The 22,077-nt window shown below is 41.2% G+C and overlaps 1 protein-coding gene and 1 long non-coding RNA gene across 5 annotated transcripts in view; one reads left to right on the forward strand and one right to left on the reverse strand.

Moving 5' to 3' along the window:
- Nucleotides 1-22,077, forward strand: part of LOC138356902 (uncharacterized) — a 381,031-nt gene that overhangs the window by 737 nt on the left and 358,217 nt on the right. For both annotated transcript variants that reach the window (XR_011224707.1, XR_011224706.1), the window contains exon 2: nucleotides 7,312-7,531. This is a non-coding gene — a long non-coding RNA (uncharacterized lncRNA). The remainder of the gene's footprint in view (nucleotides 1-7,311; nucleotides 7,532-22,077) is intronic.
- Nucleotides 5,182-22,077, reverse strand: part of LOC123750424 (protein Wnt-4) — a 312,716-nt gene continuing 295,820 nt past the window's right edge. For all 3 annotated transcript variants that reach the window (XM_069313400.1, XM_069313398.1, XM_069313399.1), the window contains 3 exons: nucleotides 8,651-8,749; nucleotides 7,302-7,508; nucleotides 5,182-6,947 (listed from right to left, as the gene is read on the reverse strand). In XM_069313400.1, the coding sequence (XP_069169501.1) occupies nucleotides 6,786-6,947; nucleotides 7,302-7,508; nucleotides 8,651-8,749 (468 nt within the window). In that variant the 3' untranslated portion in view covers nucleotides 5,182-6,785. The remainder of the gene's footprint in view (nucleotides 6,948-7,301; nucleotides 7,509-8,650; nucleotides 8,750-22,077) is intronic.

Below are 22,077 nucleotides of genomic sequence, written 5' to 3' on the forward strand. Positions count from 1 at the left end.
AAATACGAAAGTACTTAAGGAAATTTCTGTTTCAATTCTTCCTTCGTGGTCTGATATTGTTATATATATATATATATATATATATATATATATATATATATATATATATATATATATATATATATATATATTATATATATATGTAATATAATTTAAATACAATGAGGACACGACCAAATGAACCAGATGTAAAAATCACAAATTCAGAGACGGATACTCTCGCAAAACTTATTGCTGCAAAACAAATAATATTAACAGTTTGGATCCCTTTGATAAACATATAATCAACCTCATTGATTATATGAATCATTGATTAAATGATTCATTTATTAAATGAATCATAAAACTCGTCGTTTGAATCTATTTATTTGTAAAGACTGAAACTTTTCTTGAAAATTCACTTCACATTAAAGTGTTGGAACAGCATCGCCTTGCCTCGTGCATCGAACACGCACTAACATTTCTTATAGCCAGTGATAACCTAAGGTTTTTGTAGTTGTAATCCTATCAAACATAATGTCTATCCATGGTTGGAGGCTAGACACTGAGGGCTAGCCTCGCCCAACTTTGCAGGGTGAATGGTCTGGGATACGGGACGGACATGGGCAAGTCGAAGTCCTATTGGTCTTATTAAAACAGAGTCGTGCCTAGTAATGAATAATGACCCTACCCACCGAATTGGCGAAAGGTGGCCGGCTGAGTCCCTAGATTTCTTGACTTGAAAACTATGAACGTGCATTTAGTGGTGTGTTACATTTTCAGATTGATTGATTGATAGACAAAGATTAAGCCACCCAAAAGGTGGCACGGGCATGAATAGCCCGTAAATTTTCAGATAGAAGGGGAGAGGTGTTATAGGGAGGGAGGATCTTTGGGGAGAGAGGTGGAGAGCGGGATACGGAATGAGATGAGAGTGGTAGTGGGAAAGTTGGGGGTGGAAAGAGACCCGGGCGCAGATGATTACCTCTCCTGTTATTTAGTATGAATAGAGAGTGAAGTCAATTTTCTCTGATCCTCTGTTATAGGAACTGGTTCAGTCTATTATGAATGGCGCAGCCTAGTCTAGCATAGTGTCCGTGCTTTTGTTTGGTGTAATGAGATGCGTGGCGTCTTTGGCTTTTAACCTTCATATATGTTTATTGGATATTTTTATGCATCTAGAATATGTATTGCTGGCGACATTTAATAGATTATGAATATTTATCATTGTCAAACCTGACAAAATATCTCAACGGTGATACTCGTGGAAGTTATAACCGCTTGCTATTGTGTATTTTGTGTGTTGCTATAATGTCACGAAAATGGTGTGTGTGGGGGGGGGGAAGGGGTAGAATAGGTTAACGGAAAGATGCCAGTACTTGAGGGGTAGGCCTCGCGCACAAGTGACAAGGGAGGCCAGGCAAAGGGATGTGATATACTATGTCTTCTATGGGTATATGGGCTTTCAGTTGACCTGGTGTTATGACTGAAACCATGGCACTGTCAAAATTACTCCCGGTCGTGACTTTACTATTCTTCATTGGCTCTGATAAACTTAGCTAGGCTACATTGGTTCTTGTAAACTTTGCAAAGTTTAACTGACACTGATACCACAGCTGGCCCTCACATTGGTAAACTTACCGAGGCTTCGACGACTATGGGAACGTTAGCAACGCTACAGTTGTTCTAGGTCTGGTAAACTTAGCGATCCCCCAGACACCGGTAAACTTATCTAGACTTCAGTGACTGCTTGATGACAGAATCAGGTAAGGTAAGGTAATTATAAGGAGAAAGCACCAAAACCAATTCGATTGTATCTGGATACTGACTTATTAACCAAACCCGTGCTAGTGTAGAGGTTAGCGTGCTTGATCACCTCTGGTTTTCAATAGCTCTTGTGCTATGTTGATGATATGCTCCTCTTAGACTCTTCCTCGCGTCTACTTCCCACAAGTACTGGATATTGTCGAGAAATATACCTAGTAGCCAGAACGCACTTCTTGGCCTACTATGCAAGGCCCGATTACAACATATATATCATATATATATATATATATATATATATATATATATATATATATATATATATATATGTATATATATATATATATATATATATATATATATATATATATATGTATATATATATATATATATATATATATATATATATATATATATATATATGTATATATATATATATATATATATATATATATATATATATATATGTATATATATATATATATATATATATATATATATATATGTATATATATATATATATATGTATATATATATATATATATGTATATATATATATATATATGTATATATATATATATATATATATATATATATATATATATATATATGTATATATATATATATGTATATATATATATATATATATATATATATATATATATATATATATATATATATATATATATATATATATATGTCGTACCTAGTAGCCAGAACGCACTTTTTGGCCTACTATGCAAGGCCCGATTTGCCTAATAAGCCAAGTTTTCCTGAATTAATATATTTTCTCTATTTTTTTACTCATGAAATGATAAAACTACCCATTTCATTATGTTTGAGGTCAATTTTTTTTTATTGGAGTTAAAATTAACGTAGATATATGACCGAACCTAACCAACCCTACCTAACCTAACCTAACCTATCTTTATAGGTTAGGTAGCCAAAAAAGTTAGGTTAGGTTAGGTAGGTTAGGTTGTCGAAAAACAATTAATTCATCAAAACTTGGCTTATTAGGCAAATCGGGCCTTGCATAGTAGGCTGAGAAGTGCGTTCTGGCTACTAGGTACGACATATATATATATATATATATATATATATATATATATATATATATATATATATATATAATATATATATATATATGTATATATATATATATATCGGATTATCTTAAATATTTCGAACATTTTATCTGATATTATTTCCATTTAAGTAACCATGTATTATATTCGAGTCAAAATATGCATATTAACGTGAGTATAACTAGACCTACATAAACTTGAAATTGATTAAATAAATATTATAAACTCCGTTCATTCAAATCTGAAAGTTTTTTGGCAAATATTTCTGAAAATAGAACACAGCTCTTTGTATATTAGGCATTACGGAACCTGTCGGCTAGGCTTAGTAATGCTCTTCTGGCCCGTTTCGTACGAATTTGTATTGCTATGATGTGTGTAGACTTCCCCTGAAAGGTTTTAAATTCTCATTCCTTGGACATGGTGAAGTTTCTTATTTATCACTAGTACACATACACACAGGCGTCTCGTCTTGCAAGAATGCGATGGTTAGTAATTCAGTAGTTTTTGGGTTTGGCATGTGTGAGGAGCGTCTCTGAGTGTGCATTATCAGTATGACTTGAGAGTCAGCGTTACGAACTTGGCATCCAACTCCTTGGATGGGAGGCTACCGTGTGTGCTGTACCGTCAGGATAATTATCGTATTTGAATGCGATGCGGTGTGTCGCCTCCCCGGCAACAGGGACTCACCTGCCCCGGCAACAGGGACTCGCCTGCCCCGGCAACAGGGACTCACCTGCCCCGGCAACAGGGGACTCGCCTGCCCCGGCAACAGGGGACTCGCCTGCCCCGGTAACAGGGGACTCGCCTGCCCCGGCAACAGGGACTCACCTGCCCCGGCACCATGCACTTTACTTTCAATGAAATCCTCGTCAGTCATTCTTAATTTCACGTAAGTCATGTACAGTACAAAATTTAATTAAAATTATTTTAAAATAATAAATTCTACCACTCAGACGCAATTGTAATACAGTATAAAAAAAACAATATTTTTGAATTGTGATACTTGTTTCCGCATTTTTAATAATTGGTTTTAAATTCGGACGGTCACTTTTGTAATGTGGAGCGGTCCAGTCAAAACTTCATTCCATGCGCGCTTGCCAACTTTAAACAAAGGAAATTGTTATATAATGTAATATAGACACAGCTTCGTTTTTCAGTCTTAGGTATTTTAATGAGTAAAGCATCAAATGTTTCGGTATATTACTCTTCCTACGAAATAACATATTACTAGCCATTAAAGCCTTATTCTTCTTAGGCTTTATTATTATTTATGTTAATATCTGTGCTTATGACTTAGAAGGAACACACACACACACACACACACACACACACACACACACACACACACACACACACACACACACACACACACACACACACATAAAGACAGTCTATTTAACACAAGGGGAACACGCACAAGGGGACACAGGTGGAAACTGAGTGCCCAAATGAGCCACAGAGATATTAGAAAGAACTTTTTTAGTGTCAGAGTGGTTGACAAATGGAATGCATTAGGGGGTGATGTGGTGGAGGCTCACTCCATACACAGTTTCAAGTGTAGATATGACAGAGCCCGATAGGCTCAGGAATCTGTACACCTGTTGATTGACGGTTGAGAGGCGGGACCAAGGAGCCAGAGCTCAACCCCCGCAAGCACAACTAGGTGAGTACAACTAGGTGAGTACACACACCACACACCACACACCACACACACACACACACACACACACACACACACACCACACACACACCACACACACACCACACACACACCACACACACACCACACACACACCACACACACACACACCACACACACACACCACACACACACACCACACACACACACCACACACACACACACACACACACACCACACACACCACAAAATCAGCAACATCGAGTACAAAATGCCATAAATTCAAATTGCAAAAAAAAACTAAGCTGTCGGTAGACATACCGAAATTTTCTTTTTGCATGCAGATAGACAGATGTAATAAATGCAATACGGGTTAATGCACGCCAATACTATGTGAAACATGAGAGCCTCACATGACTAAGGTTACAGGGAAGACGGGACACCACGAGCATGGCTCTCTTCCTGCCTCTACACTTAGCTGGCCAACACTCAGGTAATTACACAAGTAACAGTTTCTGTACGTTACTGTTAGGCTACAGGTCTGGAAAATATAAATATTCATGTTTGTGGTGAACTTTTTGTTTGTCGAGACATCCGTACGGCTTATTGGCCTAACACTAGGCTAGTCTATGCCTTCATTCGTGTCTTTTACACTGAGGAAACATGACAGAGATAGTTAAGCATAGTTCTCCATGCTAGATCATCATATACGCGTTTTTATATAATATTTTATTAACTTAGCTTATTTTTTATAATACACCTAATTTTGTCAGGTTTTACTTGGATAAAAAGTGGTTGTACATGACCTTTAAGGTTCGATTTTTGCCCATAAGCTGAACGTGGATTGTTTGATAAGACAGACGTCATGTTTATTGTATCCGAAGAGAAACATTCAGGGGTAACTGCATGAAAGCAACGTGGCAATAAAAATGGACTTATAAGCTGGGATAAAAGTTAGTACAGATTTGGTTTTTATACAAACCAAGTTTAGACTTACATTTCCTGCTGTAAGTCATTGTAGCAACACCATAACTTAGTTGTGAAGACAACACTTCATAATTATATAAAATGATGACACGATACACTTTTGAAAGTAGTGTTGGAAACGCACTTCAAAACGGTAATTGCATTACTTTCCCAAGATTAACCTTGTACGGCCAACACACACACTCAAATACATATTTGTAATACAGTACAACGTTCTGCAATATTATGCTCGAGCCACTTGATAAAGGCATCAAGTATACAAGATGTTCACTGGCTTTCCTCGTCATCTTGGCAAATCATTGTAATATTTTGCGTCAGGAATTATCATCAGATGAATAACAGTTGTAAACATCCGGAACACTTGTCAAACCTAGTACTGTCCTGCTCAATGTAAGACACACGTAAGTGTTTCTAGGGGGCAAAAAAAATATAAAAACTGTACAGGACATATACAGTAATATATATGTATGTTTATATATATATATATATAATAAATTCAGCTTAAAACCTAAAACAGGACGTATATACATGAGGTTAGGCGTAATTATATAAAGTTGTGTGCAGGTTATCAAGATGATCTCGAGGAAGAGCTTAGTGGTGTATGAAACAAGACAAGGGCAGCAGGAGGAACTAAGAACTATACAGTATATGATCGTCTTGTAGCGGACTGTTAGTGTTCATCTTACAAAATAACAGGGGAGACTTGATTAAGATAACAATCAATAAGACTTCTGTACAAAATTCGATCTTCCAAAGATCTTACACCAAGTCTACGAATATTCTTTGTTCTAAAATGTAATTTTTTTTTAAACCACTATACTACAGGCCTAAGAATAAAGGGAGGGGGGGGGGTTTATTTACAGTGTTTGGGATGGGATATTTAAGCTCCTTAGATTGCCACAGTGACTCCGCACTTCCATAGGTATTACCACCTTAAGAAAACAGTCTGGAGATGATCTCTCAACATCACTATAAGCTCATATTCACTATGTTTTGTCGAGGGAGACATTTCACATCAGGTCCGGCTCACTACGAAGCGACAATGGCACCTTTTTGTAATGCTGGAAAAATCTCGATAAATCTAATAATTTATGGCTTAAAATTGTACATGTATTTTTTTTTGTTTTAATCTATCAAATATTCCCATAAATACAAGAACTTAGACTATGTTCAGGTAAGTGTGACATTGCAAATGCATTTCCGCCAGCAAGCGCTTCAACCTCCCAACGTGAGACCTGGCGAACGGCACCGTCATTAGTCACACAAGTCGGGTGGAGGGAAGAGCAGCAGCCCGAGGAACGGAAGGGCTTCGAGAGTGGCGGCGACGCTCGCTAGTTGCACGTGTGGACCGTCACGTCGCGTATACAGGTTCTGCACTTGACGTAGCAACACCAGTGGAACTTGCAAGAGCAGCGTTCCTGTACACGCTCTTGGAAGCTGGTGAAGCCTCGGTTGCAACAAAGCAAGTCGCAGCCGTCCAACCCGCGCGACGTCTGAAACATAAAGACTAGTTAGGGGGGAAAATATACATACCGATTCTAAACCATCATCCAAGACTATAGTACTTGCTGCCAGTATTATAATATTTGGAGGATAGTTTGTCGATTCGTATAAACATTATGAAAATATATTACATGCTGGTTATCAGTATAAATTCCTATTATGATTTTTTATTTTTACTATATTACTAATAGCCTAAGTTACTCTATCCCTTTGAGGTGTATTTTTTTCTTGTCTCAATAAACTTACTTGAACTTGAACTGTTCAAGTTTATTGATCAATTACTGTTGATCTCTTTATGTAAATATTATCATTGTTTCTTTAATGAGAATAATGATAGTCCTGACCTTGTTACAGCGTCTGCCGTGGGTGCCCAGTGAGCCACTGTTTATGTCGTAGTCGCAGTACTCTGGTGACGACGACACATACACCAGGTCCACCTCGGTGGGCTTCTTAAAGTACTGTTTATTGGGCTCGAGCTCGGCCCGTCCGGACACCTCCTTCACGCGCACCTCCGTCGCCCCGTCGAACTTCTCCTTTAGGATTTCACCGATCTGAGTCATGGCCGAAAGATCAGGTGAGTGGTAATGTAGTTTTTGTGTAAATTAACGCCTTTTTAAGTGTACAAACATTTATGAATAAGGTTTATTAATTTGAAGTTGAGGTAGAAAGTGTATAGGGGAATTTGTGACTAATGGACAGGTAATTCAGTGGCAGAGGATGTTGTTGAAGTGTGATAATGCTCAACAGATGGCGGTAAATGTCCTCTGCCTTCTTTTTGCTATGAATGGTGTCGCACTGCTGATAATTTTTCGAAAAATTGTCATTATTTAAGTAAACATGCGTTTAAATGTTTGCAATCCATAAAACAAGTGCCAGAGAATGAGCCAAGCCTCGCTCAACACTGCTTGCTTCACCAACACTTCTTAGTACACATGTTACAATCTTCTCCCAAGTGACAATTAAGTTATATTTTTATATTTTTGCTATATTGCAAATGTTAAATTATTAAAAAAAATGAATATGGAGATTTCAGGCCTATGCTCATGTAGTGGATCCATGAGGTCATTCAGAAGTAAACAGTATAAAGGATCCGATAAACTTACCGGAATCTACGAATTGGATTTTTTTGTTTTATAAATAAATTCTATACATTGAATAGTCATTGGTTGCAACATAATGAGAGCAACCCTAGCGAAGTGCTTCTCAGTTAGTAATTCTCCATAAACTCTTACGGGCAAAATAATTATTTAACTGTCTTCTCAAGCAAATTATCTTCTGATTTTCCAACTGTCTTAAGTCATTACTCCCCCGGGCAAAGCTGGGTAAAGAACGTTGATTCAGTGTTGTTCTCCGTTGATCCTACGGTTCCCTAGCAGCGCTTGCCGGGATATAACTGTCAGTGCTAATGGACACAATCTGTAAGTTACATATCTCTCAAACCATTGGAAGTTTATTCAAGAACGGAACGGAACTATCAGGGGGCAAAGTACCAAGCCATTAAGACTGTATAGCACTGGGAAGGGGTCAGGATTTGAGATGGGACGGGGGAAGGAATGGTGGTGCCCAACCACTTGGACGGTCAGGGATTGAACGCCGACTTGCATGAAGCGAGACCGTCGCTCTACCGTCCAGCCCAAGTGGTTGGGGGTGTTTATTCAAAGAAGAAATAGTTAAGTCTATGGTAATGGAGTACCTCTCTGAAGGTTGGCATGGCCTTCCAGCAAGTCTTCAGTTCGCAGGAGCCGGACACGCCGTGACACTTGCACTCAACCCGCATGTTCATCTCGATCAGCTGCAAAATACAGAAAGTGTAAGAAAGTGAAGGGGCAGGTTGTAATCCACAAGGTCATCTCGATCACCTGGATATATATCAGGAAGAAAGTAGGAATGTGAAGGTGCGGCTCAACCCACCTCATTATCTCCATCAGCTCAAGAGACCTGCTTAAAATGCAGGAGTGGATCAATTAGTAAAATAATAAGGATTATTAATTATATTATTGGATAGATTAATAAATAATTCTATATAGGAAAACAAGAGCCAAACCACCGAGAATAATTGAAACAGATAAAATAATAATAATAAATAATAATAATAGTAATAATTTTATTTACAAGAAGGTACAATGGGTTTGCGAAATTACATAAGATTGGTATTTTTACATTCTTGCAAAGCCATTAACACGCATAGGTAATTATCTATGCCCGAAACGCTAAGTGTAGTTACAGGATGAGAGCTAGACTCGTGGTGTCCCGTCTTCCCAGTACTCTTTGTCATATAACACTTGAAATTACTGACGGTTTTGGCCTACACCACCTTCTCACCTAACTTGTTCCAGCCGTCTACCACTTTGTTTGCAACAGTGAACTTTCTAATGCTTTTTCGGCAGCTTTGTTCCTTAGTTTGAGTCTATGACTTATTCTTGCAGTTGCGGGTTTCAAGAATTCTCCATCAATTTTGTCGATTCCTGTAACTATTTTGTTCGTAGTGATCATATCTTCTTTTTTCTTCAATCTTCTGGCGTTGGCACATTTAACGCATCAAGCCTCTCCTCCTAGTTCTTGTCTTTCAGTTCTTGAAGCCACTTAATTGTAAGTCTTTGCATTTTTTTCCAGTTTGTTGATGTGCTTCATAAGATATGGGCACCACACACCCATTGTATATTCCTGTTTCAGTCTCACAAAGGTCGTGAAAAATGTCTTTAACATTTCGTTATCCACGTACAGTATTTATATATTTTTATTTATTTATTTATTTATTTATATACAAAAAGGTACATTGGGTTAGAGAGAATACATAGCATAGTATTTACAATCTTGTAAAGCCACTAGTACGCGCAGCGTTTCGGGCAGGTCCTTAATCTAACAGATAATTTTAAGTAGGTAAATTCTAGCAGAATTAATAAAATGATAACAGATACATTGTAAAGTTTGACAGCGTAACATAGACTTGTCGCACAATGTTCTTTATTGGTTCTCAGGTGACAGTTTCCTGTCCATAACCAGCCCCTAGATCTCCTTTATTATGACAGTTCTTTTAGGCCTTTCACATAATTTGTAAGGTGTGCGTAGCAAATTTTCTCCTATTCCACATTGCATAACCTGAATTTACCACTAATACTAGTGGCCCTCGACGAGGACAGGAAGCCGGCGGCTTGTCAAAGGTACCCCCCATTTGCCCCGATCTTTTCCAGCTGTATTTTAAAACCCAGCAGAGTTTTGGTGTTTACGGCTTCGGCGGGTAGGCAGGCGGTTCCACGGGTTTACAACCCATAACGTGGCATTTATTCACATTAAATTTCATCTGCCATGTGTTGCCCCATACACTTTTGTCCAGGTATTTTTGAACGACATGACAATCGTTTTAGTTTATCTTTAATAATAATATAATAATATAATAATATTTTATCAAATTGTTATTTTTATTTACTGTAGTTACTCCCTGAATATTTTTCATTTTCTTTGACGTAAACAAAGAAGAAAACAGCAATTTATTGAAGGTGGGCTGATGCAGGGTACAAGGCTACTTGTCACAGGTTGTAGAGTTCCTCCAGCTCCTTAGATGGTGGGCAGGAACCATGGATGCAGTGAGCATTTCTTCTCTGGATCGCCACACTAAGGCGCTGAAAGAGGAAACTGGCAGCTCTAGGGTCTCTAGTTGTTTCAATTAACTTGGGCCTAGCTCCTTCAAAAAACTAGGCTCACTTTTACCCCAGGCACCAAGTGTCTCTGAGGCAATGGGGACAAAATTGTAATGGTGATCAAGATATCTGTATTTACGTGACTTGGCAGCTTCCCGGTGATTGGCAGCTCCTCCTGCCTATGCAGCACTGAAGTCATCATAGGTGTTGGCCAAAGATGAAACGCAAGTGTAGTCCCACACCAACTGTCTACCATTCTTCCAGGGGTTCACCGTGATTCCGTCTGGGCGACCGACAGACTCATCAGAGTTGCGGGGCATTAGGTAACAGGTTCTCTCTGCTGGAAAACCGGGTTTGGTAAGGCTTCTCTTAATGTCATTACCCTCGCCATGTCTTGCATGCCATCCTCCTGTCCTTTGGCAGAGAAGGCCATGCCGTCCGTACCTGTCGGCCTCTGCCTCGCCGCAAATACACCTGTATTCGGTGTGGATTGGAGCAGCGAGGCGGAGATCCATGGCAATTCGGAGGGCCTGCGGTGTGAGACGGGTGCCGGTTGCTGACATTGGGGTTGCTAATAGGAAGTCACCTGCATGGGGAGCTGCTACAACAAGTCGGGCAGTGTCATGTGTTGTCGCAGCTTCTAGGCATGTCGCAGCATCTTGGTCGGCAATGGGGCGATCCCAGCTGGATTGCTTATGGGCTTCAGAAGGTGGTGGTTGGGGTGCTGGTCCTGCGAGAGAAACCCATTTGGTGTTGCAGACCGCAAAGTTGGGATTATGTACCCCTGCCTGTTGACCTAGGTACTCAGGTAGGATTTCCTTCACCAGGTTGTATGTTTATATATATATAATATGTATATATATATGACTGTGTCAGACCATGGAGGAAGAATTGAAACAGGAATTTCCTTAAGTACTTTCGTATATTAATACATCTTCAGAAGGAATGATGCTTGTGGGCTTCAGAAGGTCATTCCTTCTGAAGATGTATTAATATACGAAAGTACTTAGGAAATTCGTGTTTCAACTCTTCCTCCGTGGTCTGACACTGTCACATTTTTTATCACGTTTATTTTCGTGATTTACACACGTGTGTGTGTATATATAATATAATATATATCTATATATATATATATATATATATATATGTCGTACCTAGTAGCCAGAACTCACTTCTCAGCCTACTATGCAAGGCCCGATTTGCCTAATAAGCCAAGTTTTCATGAATTAATGTTTTTTCGTCTACCTAACCTACCTAACCTAACCTAACCTAGCTTTTTTTGGCTACCTAACCTAACCTTACCTATATATATAGGTTAGGTTAGGTTAGGTAGGGTTGGTTAGGTTCGGTCATATATCTACGTTAATTTTAACTCCCATAAAAAAAAATTGACCTCATACATAGTAAAAAGGGTAGCTTTATCATTTCATAAGAAAAAAATTATAGTAAATATATTAATTCAGGAAAACTTGGCTTATTAGGCAAATCGGGCCTTGAATAGTAGGCTGAGAAGTGAGTTCTGGCTACTAGGTACGACATATATATATATATATATATATATATATATATATATATATATATATATATATATATATATATATATATATATATATATATATATATATATATATATATATATATATATATATGACAATGTCAGACCACGGAGGAAAAATGAAACGGGAATTTCCTTAAGTACTTTCGTATATTAAATACATCTTCAGAAGGTGATATACGAAAGTACTTAAGGAAATTCCCGTTTCATTTTTCCTCCGTGGTCTGACACTGTCACATTCTTAATCACGTGTTTATTTTCGTGATATACACACACATATATATATATATATATATATATATATATATATATATATATATATATATATATATATATATATATATATATATGCAACAATGATCACAAAAACACTGATCCAAGTATGCAGAATAACCACATATGAAAAATAGAAAATAGCATTTTCTATTTTTCATATGTGGTTATTCTGCCACATATGAAATATATATATATATATATATGTGGTTATATATATATATATATATATATATATATATATATATATATATATATATATATATATATATATATATATAAACAGCCAGGATGTACTGTATATATAATCTGTGCTTGCAGTAATGGCTTTTCATGTAATTTAAGGGCCCGGTAGTACGGTCTTGTTCGTTCCCGACTCAATCAAAAATTCCGAGTTTGAATCCCGGCCGGCACATAAATAGACGGGCACGTTTTTTTTATCACCTTATGCCCCTGCTCACCTAGCAGTAAATAGGTACCCAGGAGTTAGTGAGCAGGATGCAACCCATCGTTGTTATCGGGGGGGGGGGGGGGGTCAATATTTCAACCTGGGGGGGGGTGGGACCTTAATATAAGCCTAACATGTACTGTATGAATAAACTGGCTGGCTGTCCCCCGACAATTTAATTATTTCGCTTAATTAATTTAATAAAGTGAATTAATTAAATCAATTTCAACTTGCTTATCATAAGCAAATTAAATAATATGTATAGTCAACATTAAACAAAATAAGTTACTGGCGCGGAAATCGGCAATAATTAATAAATGGCGTCGCAGATTTACAAAGTTTGCCGTCCATGTAAAAGTGTCGTAAACATTGAGGCGTGCAGATATTGCCTTGTAAATCTGTTGGTGAAAACATGAGAGGATCCTTGGTAAATATGGCGAGCTTGTGCATGTTACCTCTCCATATTGGCAGCCCCCAGCGTGCCTCCTCCTCCTCCTCGCCTCATACCTGACTCACAGGGAGAGAGAGACGGGCTCCCACAGGCATGGACAGAGAGACAGAGAGGGAGACAGAGGAAGATACAGACACGTACTGAGACAGATTAAGAACAATTTAAACGGGACAATAAAGAGTATTGAACAAGTAATAATGCTTCGCACTCGCATGACATGTAATACTGTAATAATGTAAGTCTCTATGTAATGTAATACTATGTATGTATTAATGTAATACTATGTATGTATTAATGTAATACTATGTATGTATTAATGTAATACTATGTAATGTAATTACTAGACTATGTGAGTAATTCTCACATAGTCGAGTATGTCGAAAATTTGTCTTAAATAATTTCAAATTTTGCTTCTGGTCCCAATTTTGAGCCATAGTAACCGAAGGTTTTAACTAATTGTCAAGAAATTGTTGAAGGTGTGAGTGCGCTCTGTGGAAGTCCTCCATCATCTTACGCTCTTGAGAGTCCGGCCAGTTCTCTAGATTTGTCACAACTAAAAAAGCCACTGTTTTGTCTGACCTACCAACCCAAGCAACGAGCATATTGAGGCCAATGTGCAGAAAAAGGTTAATATTACTGTATCTTAATTTGTGCTAATGTGCCGTATTGTTAATGGATACGACATGAGGTGATGGGTGTGAGGAGATGGTTTCTCTCAGTTGTGAGGAGTGAGAGTTTCTCCTGATTGATGATTGATGAAGATTAAGCCACCTAAGAGGTGGCACGGGCATGAATAGCCCGTAATTCAGTCTCCCCTCCCTCACCCCTCATATATATACGGTTTCCCCGGGCATGAGTCCCACGGGGAGACATCTCCCGTCACGCAGGGTGCAGTCGCACCTCCACAGATCTCCAGTATCAGCTCTTGATACTGGTAATGGCTCAAAAGGGCCACCACTTACGGGCTATTCATGCCCGTGCCACCTTTTGGGTGGCTTAATCTTCATCAATCAATCAATCATGAGTCCCCTCACCAGCAGACTATCATAAAGGCCTACGCATCTACCAGTACTGTGGCTATAACCTCTTTCCCCAAGTGCAGACGAGGAGTCACAATAACATGGCTGATATATGTTGACCAGATCACACACTAGAAAGTGAAAGAGACGACGACGTTTCGGTCCTCATGAAGCCACCCACTCGGGCTGGACGGTAGAACGACGGTCTCGCTTCATGCAGGTCAGCGTTCAATCCCCGAGTCCAAATCGTTAGGCACCATTCCTTTCCCCCGTTCCATCCCAAATCTTTATCCTGGCCCCTTCCAAGTGCTATATAGTCGTAATGGCTCGGCGCTTTGGTTTCCCTTGGTTTCTTCTCAGCTCCCTGCCCACCAATCACACACCGAAACTACGACGTTGGTGCAACGTTCGAACAAGGTTTAACACCTCCTAACCAGTTAAAACAACCAATATAGCACGTTGTAACAACGTTCTAATACGTCATAAACACGTTAAGCCAAGATGTAACAACTTTATTACAAGTTGTAACAAGCGGAAAATAGAGACAGTTTCGGTTTGTGTTTCCAGGGTGCTCCTCACTCCACGCTCTTCACTGATTTTTTAGATTGACCCCATGTTCTTTTCTGGCCTGAACCTTGCTTCTCTCCAGGCTTTTGAAGCTCTTGCCAACGTGTGTGCGTGCTGCTACACGCCGCCGCTGGTGTTTCATGGGGATGTTTTTGTAAGGGTTGTTGCTGATGCTGGCGGCCGGAAGAGTGACGTGGGAACAAAATCAGTTGTGGCATATTTAGCCCAGGAGGAGAGATGGGCTGTCAGCGGCGCACACGGCTCTCGCGGGGGGAAAAAGTTATTAGTTCTTCAGTAAGGCAGAGGAAACTTTCCGCGCGCCTGGTGGTGTCGGGGGGGGGGGGGAGGGAGGGAGGGAGGGCAGGTTTTTTAGGCACAGCTTCTGGAAATGGTGTTGTTTCTCTTGTGAGAGAACTGATGTGTTGGCTCCTAGAAGCTGCTGTTTTCCTGGGAGCCAAGTGCCAAAGTGTGGTTTGGCTCGTTTGTGTTACTTGTTTGCCGGTTTGAACGTAGTAGGAATTAGGAACAAGGATTATATTTCATGGCAAATAATTATGACTATTATCTTTATTATAATTGTTATTTTTTATAATTATTATAATTATTTATTATTATCTTATTATAATAATGACAAAACCACACGTCATAAAATAAAGAAACGACGATGTTTCCGTCCGCCCTGGACTACTATGATGTATTATGGATAATGATAATGGTCCACGACGGAGCGAAACGTCGTCCTTTGTTCATTTACTGATGAGTGGGTTGGTCATCATATCTTCTGCTAAGTGACTGTAACTCATCGTCTGCTGACCTGCCACAAGAAGAGGTCCTCTGTGTTAATAGGTCCACTGTGTTAATAGGTCCTCTGTGTTAATAGGTCCTCTGTGTTAATAGGTCCTCTGTGTTAACGCCTACGTTTTTGATCACATATTTTTGTAAGTTAATAATACTATTATAGCACAAATAATAGAGATAGGAGATTCAGAAACACAGAGGAGACCCGATCTTGACATTAAAGATACTCAAAGATACAGACGAAGTGGACGAAGACAAGCTATGCAGTTTGAACAAAAAAAAAATAGAGGAAAGAACAGAGTTGAAAATTGTAAAGAGGAGCAAGTGGGAGGAGGTTGAGGAAGTATGTTAAGTGTGCAGTAATACTTGTAATGGTAGAGGGCGAGACGGAGTAACTGCTAATTCTGGCGTGTGAACACACCTATGATGAAAGAAAATGATGTTGAAGGCAAGGCTAGGTGTACACACACACTCACACATTCACACACACACACACACACACACTCATGCACACACACACACACACACACACACACACACACACACACACACACACACACACACACACACACACACACACACACACACTCACACATTCACACACACACACACACACACACACACACTCATGCACATACACACACACACACACACACACACACACACACACACACACACACACACACACACACACACACACACACACACACACACACACACTCATGCACACACACACACACACACACACACACACACACACACACACTCACACACACACACACACACACACACACACACACACACACACACACACACACACACACACACACTCATGCACATACACACACACACACACACACACACACACACTCATGCACACACACACACACACACACACACACACACACACACACACACTCATGCACATACACACACACACACACACACACACACACACACACAATGAGGCGGGACCAAAGAGCCAAAGCTCAACCCCCGCAAGCACAATTAGGTGAGTACACACACACACACACACACACACACACACACACAAAGGGACCAAAGAGCCAAAGCTCAACCCCCGCAAGCACAAATAGGTGAGTACACACACACACAAGGGACACACGCACTAGGGGAGACAGGTGGAAACTGAGTGCCCAAATGAGCCACCGAGATATTAGAAATAACTTTTTTAGTGTCAGAGTGGTTGACAAATGGAATGCATTAGGAAATAATGTGGTGGAGGCTGACTCCATACACAGTTTCAAGTGTAGATATGATAGAGCCCAATAGGCTCAGGAACCTGTACACCAGTTGATTGACGGTTGAGAGGCGGGACCAAAGAGCCAGAGCTCAACCCCCGCAAACACAACTAGGTGAGTACGTACACACACACACACACACACACACACACACACACACACACACACACACACACACACACACACACACACACACCTCGCATGCACGTGACTCTGCATATGCAACTCTCGCGTTGTATTCTTTTAATTCTGCAATACATCCAATTAGAGGCGGACGGATAAAAATACAGCAGACGTCACGTTAAGTGAACACTGAAGAAGAGAAGTAGTGTGGACATTGTTTTTTATCTTTAACATTTGTGTGTAACTACTAAGTCAGCTGCTGAACCACGTCTGTGTCACATCTCTCACTCCCAGGTACCTATAGTTTCTGCTAGGTGAAGAGAGGCATTAGGTGAAAGAAACCACGCGCGCTGACTCGGCTCCTTATTTCTCCTAATACCTCGTGTTTTTCTTATATAATCGACCAATCCGTCAAAATTGCGACGTATTCGAATTAAAGTTCCGGAATATTGACTTCATCTATGCATCCGGCCTCAATAAGTTAGTTGCGTTTTTGGGTTCATAAGTTTTTGGAAAGGCAAAATAGAGTTGTATTTTTCTGAAGTGGCGAATGGAGACAAGAGCCTGGTGTAGTGAGTACTCAATTGAAATTGAAATTGAAATAAGTTTATTGAGGTAAAATACACACAAAGGGATGAGGTAGCTCAAGCTATTCTCACCCCATTATCGTGAGTACTGGTTGTACATACGTCAGGCTGCGAGCAGCCGCGTCCAACAGCCTGGTTGATCAGTCCGGCAACCAGGAGGCCTGGTCGACGACTGGGCCGCGGGGACGCTAAGCCCCGGAAGCACCTCGAGGTAACCTCAAGGTATGGTATGAACGGTGCGGGCTATGGTGCGTGGACATATATTAGTGGCGTCATTATATATAGGCCTATATCGCCAGGCTGTCTTAGGCTCATTGTAATGGCGACCATCATAATATAATGGTCTTAAGGGTCATTATAATGGCGCTCCTCGTATATATTGATATTGTATTAATATCTTTATCCAGTGTGTATACTACTGGAGGTGGGGGAGGGAGGGGTGAAGGAGGCTGGGGGTGGTGTCAGGGGGGTAGGGGGAGGTGTCGGGGGGGTCAGGGGGGGGAGGGAGTGTTTACCCTGACGATCAGGTGATCAAGTGTTGACATGAGTGATCTGGAGGTGGAATTTGATGGTAACATAATCTCAATACTTTAATGGAATAATGATTTGCTCAGCAGTTACTCATCATTATTTTCGGTGCCACGATGTCTCAGTTTCTCTTTATTCTCCTCGCTTTGTTTATCCTTTCTTATCTTCCCTGTCCATTTCCGTGTTCTGTGTTATGCGTCTTGACACATAACAGCATAATTTAATTATTTACATATTCTCTGCTCTTGGTGTGTTTTGTGATCCGTCGTGTCGTCTGTCTCTCATTCGTTAGCCTCAGCAGTGATTTTTCTCGCTTTTCGTTTCCCCCCTTTCGTAATTTATGCATACAGCGCTCACTTGTATCATCATTGCTCGCTCTCTCTTCCTCGTGTTGCTCCTTCCTGCTTTCAGTTTGGCAGTTATTTCCACGAGACGGAGAGAGCGAGAGAATGAGGGAGGGAGAGACAGAGGGAGTGGGAGAGAGAGAAGAGAGACAGAGGGAGTGGGAGAGAGAAGAAGGTCTGTCTTCACCAGTATCTTGTTTAACGAGTCTGCACACAGCTTCTACTCTTCGTAGCTTTCTCAAGTATTATTACCCTTTTATTGCACATATTCTCTTGTATATCTTTCTTTCTGTTTTAATGTATTTTAAGTCCTGTCTTCCCTTGTTCCCCTTTTCTCCAGCAAATACACTCTGCGCCTGTTCTTTACCTCTCCCGTGTTCGTGTGTCCTCTCCCTCCCCCTGGTCAAATTCTCTTGATTTATTCACCCTTCTGATTCCCCCTCATTATCTGTCCTCACTCATTAGCCTGTCTCCAAAGTCCTGCACTCCACCGCCCCTCTTCTTCACTTACCCCAATTCTACCAATTCACTCTGCTTCCTTCCTCTTGTGCTGTCTCCGTCCACCCTTCTCTCTCTCTCTCCCCCCGTGTGCCTCCCTACCCCTTACTGCTCCAGCTCCAGCTCTTCTAATTTTTTGCTACTCTTCCCCCCTCCATCCCCGCACTCTCGCCACTCTCCCGGCCTCTCTCCGCGCTCACTCACTCGGAAGGAGTAAGAACTTGACGGTAATTAGCTGCTCAGATTCAGTCCTGCGTCTCTCCAGTGGACGACCCGTACCTCTCCAGACCTCTGGCCCCCAGGACCTTATCCTGGGCAGGAGGAGGAGGAGGAGGAGGGGCGGAGATCACCTCCTAGGCTTCAAAAGGTGAAGAACAAGAGGAAGCCTCGATGATGGCGGTGTTCTCATCTTCCCGGAGGTCCTTAGTGGACGGATTCCCAACGATAATGAAGATGAGGCAGGCGACTTAAGACTCCTGCTCCACCTTCCTCCAGGACGTCTTTCTGTCTGGTCGAGATCTTTAGGACACCTGAGGAGATCCCCGGAGGCGTTGCTCCTAAGAGGATGCGAGAACAATGGCTTTTCATTACGCACAGAAATCCCAATAGCGTGATGCATCAAATGAACAAATCCACAAGGGGTGGATTCGTCTGGGATGCTCTCGGATGTAGGTTCGAATCCTCGTCACGGACCTTGTGGATTTGTGCATGGCTTTTCATTCCCACGCTTCGTCATTTCCGCCCACTGTCTGTCACACGCGGATAATGGAAGACATCTATATACATACTTTTATACTATTTAAATAGCAATTATAATCTCTGCTATTGAGCAACTCGCCAAAACAGCCCTTGGTACAAAAGGCTCATAAATGCGTGTTATGTTTGCGATCAAAAAGAGTGTTGTTGACCAGACCACACACTTAAAAGGTGAAGGGACGAAGACGTTTGGGTTCGTCCTGGACCATTCTCAAGTCGATGGTGAGGATGACTTCGACTTGAGATTGTCGAATTCACAATCGACTTGAGAATGGTCCAGGACGGACCGAAACGTCGTCATCCCTTCAACTTCTAGTGTGTGGTCTGGTCAACATACTTCAGCCCCGTTATTGTGACTCCTCGCCTGCATTAAGAGTGTTGGTTCTGCCTGGTTCCCACAGACGTCGGATTGTAAGGAAATGATAAAGTAAGAAAAGTTGTTAACAATAACTAAGAACAGTCTGTTCTTTAACGTACCTTTGTCTATTCTTAAAGATCATATTATATCAGTATTGACATTTCTTTCGATTTATTTTAGAAATTCATTTTTTTTTAGTTTTGTGTAGTTTTAGTGATTAAAAAATATTTGTTTGAGAAGTGAGGCTTCGTGTTTATTTGTTATATTAAAAGTTAATTATTCTTTGAGTTACTGTCTTGGCGCGCGCGCGCACACACACACACACACACACACACACACACACACACACACACACACACACACACACACACACACACACACACACACACACACACGCTTTTTAAACTCATCTTGTTGATTTCGTGTCAGGATTAAGGTCTACTAACTTCTGACCCACAGAATCCACAAGTAATTCCATCAGTGTTGAATTAACGTTATTCTAGGATATTGTACCCACTGGGGGGGTGGGGGCAGGCTATCACAATAGCTTACTGACCAGCCAGTAAGAATTCTTTAATCCTAAGCACACACACACACTGGCCTCCATGATTGTTACCTGATGATACAGTGTGTGTGTGTGTGTGTGTGTGTGTGTGTGTGTGTGTGTGTGCGCGTTTTCCTACCAAATGACAAATGATGACATTCTACACATACTTCATGTGAGACTTTAGAGACTATTATGCAAATCAAGTACAAAGAGCCGTTAACAAGAGAGTACACAAGGGTAATGATGGGCAGCGTGACACACGCTCTCTCAGGCCGGCCAGTACCCAGAGAACCTTCTGGCCAGAATATACATGTGTCACGTTACTCGCGGACACACAGCTGATACAACGCTCCCCCCCCCCCACACACACCATCCTCTGCTGGTCCCATCCTGCCTCGCTAGTGTCATCACTATCATCACCATCATCACCATCACCACCACACGGCTAACAAATGGAATGCATTAGGCAGTGATGTGGTGGAGGCTGACTCCATACACAGTTTCAAGTGTAGATATGATAGAGCCCAGTAGGCTCAGGAACCTGTACACCAGTTGATTGACGGTTGAGAGGCGGGACCAAAGAGCCAGAGCTCAACCCCCGCAAACACAACTAGGTGAGTGCACGCACTTGTACGACCTAAGTTTTTGCCCTAATGCTAGTAGTTCTCACTACTAGCCTTAGGGCAGAGTTGCATCTATTCATCCCTTACCCCACCCTCACTCACCCTAACCCATCGTCCTCACCCATCCCCTATCACGCTCCAGCTCTCCTACCCACCGCCTAAGCAAGACAGGAGAAACCAGTAAGACTTAGTGGGCCAGTCAGAGGCTTAAGGCCCGCGCAGGAGGAGGAGGAGGAGGAGTTATGAGGAGAAAGCGCCAAGCCATTACGACTATATTGCACTGGGAAAGGGTCAGGATGAGGATTTGGGATGGGACGGGAGAAATGAATGGTGCCCCAACCACTTGGGGCACCATTAAGCTTAAGGCCCGCGCAGGAGGAGGAGGAGGAGGAGTTATGAGGAGAAAGCGCCAAGCCATTACGACTATATTGCACTGGGAAAGGGTCAGGATGAGGATTTGGGATGGGACGGGAGAAATGAATGGTGCCCCAACCACTTGGACGGTCGGGGATTGAACGCCGATCTGCATGAAGCAGGAATTATCCCTACCAAAAACAAGTCCCCCCCCCCAACCCTAACTCCATCACTTCCCCTCTCCCCTAAACCATATCCTTCTCGAGGATGGTCTCCCCATCAACTATCTACTTGCCTCTCTATCTCCATCCGTGCATACTTCTGGTGGAGAGGGGGGGGGGGTTCTTGAGCAGGGCGCCCCAACCCTTCCTGTTTTTAGTTGTTGAAATGG

Source organism: Procambarus clarkii, chromosome 75 (assembly GCF_040958095.1).
Source record: "Procambarus clarkii isolate CNS0578487 chromosome 75, FALCON_Pclarkii_2.0, whole genome shotgun sequence".
Lineage (NCBI taxonomy): Eukaryota > Metazoa > Arthropoda > Malacostraca > Decapoda > Cambaridae > Procambarus > Procambarus clarkii.